This window comes from Mus caroli, chromosome 11, assembly GCF_900094665.2.
Source record: "Mus caroli chromosome 11, CAROLI_EIJ_v1.1, whole genome shotgun sequence".
Taxonomy (NCBI): Eukaryota; Metazoa; Chordata; class Mammalia; order Rodentia; family Muridae; genus Mus; species Mus caroli.
This window is the reverse complement of record NC_034580.1, coordinates 25,468,327-25,477,786: the sequence shown is the minus strand read 5'-3', so window position 1 is coordinate 25,477,786 and position 9,460 is coordinate 25,468,327. Positions and strand designations below refer to the sequence as shown.

Genomic DNA, 9,460 nt, shown 5'->3' with positions numbered 1-9,460 from the left:
ACACAGCTGGAGTTATCACAGAGAAAGGAGCTTCAGTTGAGGAATTGCCTCCATGAGATCCAACTGTAATGCATTTTCTCAATTAGTGATCAAGGGGAAAAGGCCCCTTGTGGACCATCCCTGGCCTGGTCTTGGGTTCTATAAGAGAGCAGGCTTAGCAAGCCAGGGGAAGCAAGCCAGTAAAGAACATCCCTCCATGGCCTCTGCATCAGCTCCTGCTCCCTGTACTTTTATGGCCATCTTTTACTTTAGGTTGGGGAAGTTTATTTCTATGATTATGTTGAAGGTGTTTTCTGGTCCTTTGAACTGGGAATCACTTTCTTCTATTCCTATTATTTTTAGGTTTTGGTCTTTTCATTGTGTCCTGAATTTCCTGGATGTTTTAGGTTAGGAACTTTTTACACTTTGTATTTTCTTTGACAATTGAGTCAATATCTTCTATGGTGCTTTCTACACCTGAGATTCTCTCTTCTATCCCTTGTATTCTGCTGATGATGCTTGCATCTGTAGCTCCTGATCTCTTTCCTAAGTTTTCCATTTCCATGATTGCCTCAATATGTGATTTCTTTATTGGTTCTATATCCAGTTTTAGGTCTTGGACCATTTTGTTCAATTCCTTTACCTGTTTGATTGTGTTTTTCTTTAAGGGATTTCTTTAAGGGATTTATTTGTTTCCTCTTTAAGGGTTTCCACCTGTTTGCCTGTGTTTTCCTGTATTTCTTTAAGTGAGTTATTTATATCCTCCTTAAAGGCCTCTATTATTTTCATGAGATGGGTTTTTAGGTCAGCATCTTGCCTTTCAGGTGTATTGGAGTATCCAGGATTTGCTGTGGTAGAATAACTGGGTTCTGATGTTGCTCAGTAGCATTGGCTTCTGTTGCTTATGTTCTTCTGCTTGCCTCTTGCCATCTGGATATCTCTAGTGTTAACTGGCCTGGGTGTCTGACTAGAGCCAGTCTCTTGGGAAGCAGGCTGTTCTGTTTCTGGTTAGGGGAACCTCCTGTGTCCCTGGTTATGGTGGACTTTCTGAAAGACTGGCAGACTGGGAGGTGTGAGAGAGGAGGAAGCACACTGATCTGCTCCAGTGGAGGTATAGACTGGAAAGGAGATGGGGTTTGCACAGAGGGGAGGGGTCCCCATCTGCTGGCTCCGTGAGGGTCCCAGTTGGGGTGGTTATTTGGGCAGGGGTCTCACCTGTGTCCTTGGGAGACCTGAAGATGTGGGGTGAGTAAAGGAGCAGACATGCCAATCTGCCCCTGTGGAGGTGAAGGCAGGAAGGGAGATGGAGTTCACTGAGGGTCAGTTTTCATAATGTCCAATTTCTCTGCTATTTTAAATGTAGTACTTAAATTAAGCAGTGAAAACACATAGTTTTCCTGTGTCAAATATGGTGGTCACTCTCGCAAACAACATCTAACTTGTAAAAGTACCATCGACTACTGAGTGGAATGGATTCTCCACCTTTGGGCCTTACACAGATGTATTGTGTCAGATGCTAGCTTGGTGAAAGGTGCATAACTTTGGGTGCTGGTTTTGTGTGTGGACGGTGTGAATAAATACTTTCTTTTCTCTTTGCCAGGCCTCTCTATTCGGAGTGTGTGCTGGAAAGCTGACCGCCTTCTAGCAGGAACCCAGGACAGTGAGATATTTGAAGTCATTGTTCGAGAGCGAGATAAGCCAATGCTCATTCTTCAGGGCCACTGCGAGGGGGAACTGTGGGCTCTGGCATTGCACCCCAAGAAGCCTCTGGCTGTGACAGGCAGTGATGACCGCTCTGTCAGGTGAGGCTCCACCATACCCTCATGGACTTCCTGGGGATATTTCTTTTGCTCAAATATGTTTGTGATTTAAGGATAAACTACAGCATAGGCACACACACTTTCCAAATGGAAGCTGGGGTATTTAGCTAGTGCTAGTTGGTTTCTTAGCGTGTTGTTGTTGTTATCTTTTTTTGCTTCATCTAAAGTCATGAAAATCTTTTCAAACGTGAAAATGTGTGAGTACCACTTAGGCTTTCTTCCAGTTGTCTTTTTAGTTCAACAGAAAAGCCAGTAGTGTTACTCTTTGGTAAGACAAGATTTCTTTCCCATTCACGTACTTGCCCTTTTGTAGGGAATTGCTAAGCCATTTTAGGATTTAATTAGACTCTTATCCTTCATGATACTTTCAGCTCTGATTTTAAAGTTGTCTTCAACACATGAGCAAATTATTTCCTTTTTGCAAATTCTGAAATGAATTAGACATTGTTATCAAACAAAGGAGAATGCTAATTTCTGAGGCAATGTGTAATTTTGTCAGGACTTGAATGGTTCTTGCTATGGGTCATTTATTCTTTAAATGTACAATATTGGGTAAAATGATCAAATTAAGCAAACCTTTAGTATTCTGACAACTGTTATATTTATTTCAGACTGCAATGTGTTTAGTAAACTTGAAGCACTCAATAACAACAAAATCCTTTCACAGGGAGAATTGAGAGTGATTATTTCATGTATATATTTCATGTATATATTAGTGTTTCTGGGCTTTAGAAACCAAAATAGAACCATGTAAACTATGCTAAAGGTCCCTGGCTTTTTCTACTTACTCTATAGGTTTATATAACTCTCAAAACATAGGATGCTCAATTCTGTGGTTTAGTTCCTACCAAATGTGTAAACCTTATTAATTTCAGACTGGGTAGAAATAGTTATAGTTCTTCACAGACAACATAAATGTCTAGTTGCCATATGCATCTCTTTATTTTCTTCCTTTCTTTCTTCCTTCCTTTCTTTCTTTCTTTCTTTCCTCTGAGCATCTTCAAAGCAGCCAAAACAGTGCCCAAAATTAACCAAATTCCTGTGACTGGTTCTTACTCATCCAAAGGAAACAGTTCATGAAAGTCCTTGATTTTTATATTTTTAGAGTTAAGTCTCAGAGTTGTAAATGTGGCTGAGATACTCAGAATCTGTAGTATTCTCTCCTCAGCAATTAGTTCGGGGAAACATCTGAGTGTATTTTTGCAGAACTTTGAAGTAAAAAGGGCAGAAGCCATGCTTTCTTGAGATAAGCTTAGAAGCCTTAGGGAAATAGTACAACTGACAAGGGAGTGGCCGTGCCTTCATTCTGCTAAAGGAAAACTTACATTGCTTACAGCATGGAGTCCCAAAAAAATGGATGAAAGACTATCCTGAGCTTTAGGCTGAAGACTTCAGGCTTCCTCAGGGACCAATCAGGCACTCAATGTGAAGCTCCTCACATCTCCCAAGGCCTAGGTACACTTAACGAAACTGCCACTTGGGACTTACACTTGTTTCAGAACTGCACTTTCTTGGTTCTTCTAACAGACATTTACTGTGTATGAAGAGAAGACTGTCGTAAGAAAGCCTTCACAGGGCCAGATAGATAGCTTGGTGGGTAAAGACATCTGCTGCCAGTCCTGATGACATGCTCAGTGCTTGAAAGTTACATAGTGGAAGAAGAGAACCAATTCAGTGTATATCACCATCATCATCACCACCACCACCTCCACCACCATCATCATAAGATAATCTCTCACAGAGATCAAAGGCCCCAACTACAACTAACAAAGAAGCTGTTGTTTGTATATTGTAAATACTTCCTCTGGGTTCACTGAGCTTGGGGTACCTGGATTAAGTGTCTGGAGCTAGGAACCCTATGGTAGTTTTACCCAAAGCTCTGTGAACTGTGCTTGCCTCCTGGTCCATATTTTTCCAGAAGAAACTGTACCAACATCATAAAGCATTTCCCTGTAAATAGTGGCCTATCAGTACAGGCCTGGGGCTTCTAAATGATAACCATGAGTAAGTTTTAGGGCTGTACAAGAGACATCATTTGTTCTTATATCTCAGATACCTTCTCTCAACACCAGGGAATCCAGTAAATGTGATATGCATTTCTGTCTACATATGCTTAAGTACCAACTACTTGAAACTTTTCATGAGTGCTTAAGAGAAACTAACAGTGACCACATTTCCTAACTGCTTTTCTGTCAACTTGACACAAGCTAGAGTCATCTGAGAGGAAGGAGCCACAATTGAGAACATGCCTCCATAAGATCCAGCTATAAAGCGTTTTCTTAATTAGTGATTTATGGGGTAGGACCCAAGCCAAGGAGGGTGTTTCTATCCTTGGGCTGGTGGTCCTGGGTTCTATAAGAAAGCAGGCTGAGCAGCTTATGTGAGCAGCCCAGTAAGTAGCCCCCCTCCATGTGTCTATATCAGCTCCTGCCTCCAGGTTTCTGCCCTGCTTAAGTTCCTATCCTGACTCCCTTCAATGATGTACAGTGCTGCAGTATAAGCTAATAAACCCTTTACTCTCCAAGTTTGGTTGGTTGTTGTGTTTCATCACAGCAATAGTAACCCTCCTAGCTAAGACATAACACTAGCAGTTCCTCCCCTTGGAGCATGGTTTACAGTCATTGGCATAAATATAGGACAATTTCTAATTTTCAAAGAGAAGACATTTTGCAAAGTGGTGTTTATATCTTCTGGTCAGTGGATTTCAAAATCTTTGCAAATGTAAGTTCACCTCATATTTCTTGCTGAGTTTTTCAAATGACGAAAGTGGCCCAAAGATAGACAAAACACTTCCACAGGTTCTCTGACAGGCCATGACGAAGGACGCAGGTGTGAGGTTACCATGTTCTTTAGTGTTGTCAGTGTGACGAGCAGGCTTTTCCTGTCCTGGGCTGGTAGATGGCTGACAGGTTGGTTTGGTCTTTATTCTACTCTGTTCTTTTTTTTTTTTTTTTTTTTTTTTTTTTTCATTTTTCGAGACAGAGTTTCTCTGTGTAGCCCTGGCTGTCCTGGAACTCACCCTGTAGACCAGGCTGGCTTTGAACTCTACTCTGTTCTTGATCCTTAGACTGTGGAGTCTTGCCGACCATGCCTTGATTGCCCGCTGCAACATGGAGGAAGCAGTTCGTAGTGTATCCTTCAGCCCAGATGGATCTCAGTTGGCCCTAGGCATGAAGGACGGCTCTTTCATTGTCCTCCGAGTCAGGTACATTCAATACTGAAAATGGTACTTTGAGATGTTCCTTTGCTAAAAATTAAAGAGTATCCTGGTCATAAAATATGTCAGGCTGATAGGAAATCTCTTACCTGTGATTCTGAAATCTAAAACACTGAAAATCCAGATGTCTTTGGTAAACTATTTAGAAGCAGAACCAAATCTGGGGATGTGAGTCTGTCTATAGTCTTCAGTCTCTTTATAGAAATAATGTGTTGTTTGATTTGTTGCAAAAGTACTGTTTTTTTATAGGATAGGATCTCACTGTGTCTGGCTGTTTTCTTGGATTCACTCTGTCTGTTTTAGAGTTGATGACCCCTCCCTCACTGGCTCAGGGGACCTGCAAGTCATAATCCTGTCTCTAGTTAGGGAAAAATCAACCCCAGTGAGCTTTCAGATATGAGCAGAAATTAATCTTAACATAATTTGGCCAATTTTATGCTCCGGTGGCTGACCACACATCCAAAAATATATGGCAGTACAAATTGCACTTGGTGGATTTTTTTTAAAAGATGCCACAAAGAAGGTTCTGCTGAATTCGAGAGGGATTGGGAGAAGAGGAAAAAAATGATCAAAATATACTATGTATAAATTTTTCCTAGAATTAATAATTTAAGAAAGAATTTGACCAAAAAAATACAAAATGTTTTAGTGATTTGGCATATTCATTATGATCCTTCCTGGTGAGAACTGAGAGATTGAATACCATTTTCACATTTTAAAAGCTAGTAATTTTCTTCCTTTTAGACTAATTCCTAGACAGGGGGGAATGGCTCAGTGGTTAAGAGCACTGTCTGTTCTTCCAAAGGTCCTGAGTTCAATTCCCAGCAACCACATGGTGGCTCACAACCATCTGTAATGGGATCTGATTCTTCTTCTGTCATGCAGACACACATGCAGAGAGAGTACTAATATACATGAATAAATAAAGACTCATTCTTCTGAAATAACAATAAGTATAATAATTGTTTATCTTTTTTTTCTCCTTCAGACAGGATCTCACTATATCATTATATAGCCCTGTCTGGCCTGAAACTTAGTGTGTAGATGAGCTGGCTTCCAGCTCTGAGTTTATTCCGCTTCTGCCTTCCAAGTGCTGGAATTAAAGGCATATGTCACCATATCAGCTCTCATTTTTTTCTCTACAGATTTATTGCACTGAATTTATGCCACAGGACACTGGACACTGAGAAAGAGTCCCACCCCAGTCTTTGCAGTCCAGGGCACTTAGTTACTTTTTTCTTGTGTGTATTTTTGGTTTTTTTTAATCAACTCTCATTTTTAAAAGCATAAACAGATAATTTTTATACTATTTTTTATTTTTACTTATTTTTACTCTAATTTTGATATGTTTTGACTTTCTCTGTGGCACATTTTAAGTGGCTTTTAAGTCTAATTTTTAAATAAAGATTTCAATAATATATAGTTAAACATGAAAGCAAATATTCCTTGTGTAAGGATTGTTATATTTACCCCGAGGGTACAAAATATTATTTCAAATGTTTGTTTTACTTTGTATAAGCAGGATATAAGTTATAAACATGTTATATCATTTTATGAATATAAATATTTTAGTTCCTGTAGGATTTTTCTTTCTTTTAAAATAAGACTTGGGTTTTATATTTCTCAATTTTCTGCTTGTCAATTTGTATTTTATTATTTTTTTTAATTAATTTATTTATTACATGTAAGTACACTGTAGCTGTCTTCAGACATACCAGAAGAGGGAGTCAGATCTTGTTACGGATGGTTGTGAGCCACCATGTGGTTGCTGGGATTTGAACTAAGGACCTTTGGAAGAGCAGTCGGGTGCTCTTACCTGCTGAGCCATCTCACCAGCCCTTGTATTTTATTCTTACAGAGATATGACAGAAGTCGTCCATATCAAGGACAGGAAAGAAGTCATTCATGAGATGAAATTCTCCCCAGATGGCTCTTACCTCGCAGTAGGATCCAATGATGGCCCTGTAGATGTCTACGCTGTTGCCCAGCGCTATAAGAAAATAGGAGAATGCAACAAGTCCCTGAGTTTCATCACGCACATCGACTGGTCTCTGGATAGTAAATACTTGCAAACCAACGACGGTGCTGGGGAGAGACTGTTCTACAAAATGCCATGTGAGTCCTAGATAGATGATTATGCTGTGGTAAGTGCTCATGAAAACAAACCCGGAACCACACACAGAAGGGTAGAGAATGTCCTGTGACCTCAGGGTAAGGAGTGTGCTCTGAGACAAGATCCCTAAGTCATGGCCCACAGAGAAAACATTAGTGAGTTGGGTCATGTTAATAATTTATATTAGGAAAACACGGGAAAGACTTGAAGACAAAGCCTGCAGGGAGCATACATACCTATGTTGTTCTAAGGGGTGAAGGATATACAGCAGCACTGCAGGCCATTTTAATTATTTAGACTGACGAAAGCATGTCAGTCTTACACGGTGAAAGAGGAAGATGCACAGTGCTGTCAAGAACATGCACAGAACTGTTTGCTGGGATTGCAAGAACCAAAGCCATAGCAAGTTTCTAAGTGGCCATCCAAGTGAGGAGAGCCTAATGTATGTAGTCACAGACAGTAATATCACAGTAACTAGTCCAACTTGTGTCAATATGGATCAGTCTTAAAAGTGTAATGCTGAGCAAATAAATGCAAATGATATGCACAGTGGTCATTTATATAAAGTATTATGATATTAAAACAAGTTCACAGATAATAGCCACTTACAGAGAAAATGGTTTTTAAATGTGTGGGAAAGTTTAGCATTTAATTCAGTGTATTGGTTGCCTCTAAAGAAACAAAAAGAAATTAAATTAGGGATGAGTGTCCAGTGAATTTTAAGTGATTATAATATGTTCTTAAAATTGTGTTATAAAGAGACTGATGGAGTGACTCATCACATAAAGGCACTTACCATGCAATCCCGGTGTACCGAGTTCAATCCTCAGAACCCACCCACACCCTACCAGACAGGTGGAAGGAGAAAACGAACTCCATCAAGTCATCCTCTGACCTACACACACACACACACACACACACAAACCTTAATAATAGTAACAAATCATTGTCTGTGATAAAGACCAGTAAAATTCATTGAAACTCAGTGCTACAAATACTTGCTCCTTATAGTACTCTGTCACCTTCTGCATAATTGAAATATTTCATCACGTTTAGAAAGAACCTAAAATTGTTGTTCCATGAACTTTCATGTGGAGTCCATGGCTGCTTTGTTCCATGCCCAACCTTTTGCTTTTTTTTAATTGGATATTTTATTTACATTTCAAATGTTATCCCCTATCCCGGTTTCCCCTCTGAAAATACCCTATCCTATCCTATCCCCTCTTACCCTGCATCTATGAGGGTGCTCCCAAACCCACCCACCTACTCCAGCCTCACCACCCTAGCATTCTTCTACACGGGTGCATCAAGCCTTCACAGGACCAAGGGCCTCCCCTCCCATTGACACCAGATAAGGCCAATTAAGCTTATTCAGTCCTTCCCCAAACTCCTTCATTGAGGTCCCTGTGCTCAGTCTGATGGTTGATTGTGAGGAACCCCATCTGTATTGGTCAGACTCTGGCAGAACCTCTCAGGAGACAGCTATATCAGTCTCTTGTCAGCAAGCACTTCTTGGCATCCACAATAGTGTCTGGGTTTGATATCTGCATATGGGATGGATCCCCAGTAGGGTAGTTTCTGGACGGCCTTTCCTTCAGTTTCTGCTCCACTCTTTGTCCCTGAATTTCATTTAGACAGGAGCAATTCTGGGTTAAAATTTTGAGAGGGTGGGTGGCCCCATCCCTCAACTGCGGGGGTGGGGGATGCCTAACCTCTGGATATAGTCTCCACAGATTCTCTCTCCCCTTTGTGGGGTATTTCAGCTAATGTCATTCCTGTGGGGTCATAGGAGGCTCTTGCTTTCCTGATATCTGGGACTTTCTGGTTGCTATCCTCAGTTTCCCATCCCCCATTGCTATACACCTCTGTTCAATTTCCTGACCCTCTGTACATCTCCTCCATATCCTCCTATACCTGATTCTTCCCCCTCTTTTTCCCCTCCACATCTTCTCTTCCCCCCAAGTCCCTCCCACCCTCTACTTCCCTTGATTATTTTGTTCCTCCTTCTAAGTAGAACTGAAGCAACTACTCTTTGGTCTTCCTTCCTCTTGAGCTTCATTTAGTCTGTGAGTTGTGTCATGGGTATTCCACACTCTTTGCCTAATATTCACTTATCAGTGAGTACATACCATGTGTGTTCTTTGTGACTGATTTACCTCAGTCAGGATGATATCTTCTACATCCATCCATTTGCCTGAGAATTTCGTGAAGTCGTTGTTTTTAATAGCTGAGTAGTACTCCATTGTGTAAATGTACCACATTCTCTGTATACATTCTTCTGTTGAGGGACATCTGGGTTCTTTTTTTTTTAATTTTTAATATTTTTATTAC

The 9,460-nt window shown here is 40.5% G+C and overlaps 1 protein-coding gene and 1 non-coding gene across 2 annotated transcripts in view; one reads left to right on the top strand and one right to left on the bottom strand.

Annotated features, from left to right (window-relative positions):
* The window catches only part of Eml6 (EMAP like 6), a 272,708-nt gene that overhangs the window by 161,594 nt on the left and 101,654 nt on the right, over positions 1 to 9,460 (top strand). Inside the window, exons 8-10 of the mRNA XM_029483123.1 lie at positions 1,580 to 1,781; positions 4,867 to 5,004; positions 6,875 to 7,131. Of these exons, the coding sequence (XP_029338983.1) occupies positions 1,580 to 1,781; positions 4,867 to 5,004; positions 6,875 to 7,131 (597 nt within the window). The remainder of the gene's footprint in view (positions 1 to 1,579; positions 1,782 to 4,866; positions 5,005 to 6,874; positions 7,132 to 9,460) is intronic.
* On the bottom strand, positions 6,162 to 6,316 carry LOC115032723. The gene has a single exon (XR_003838338.1). It is a non-coding gene; the product is annotated as a small nucleolar RNA SNORA81 (small nucleolar RNA).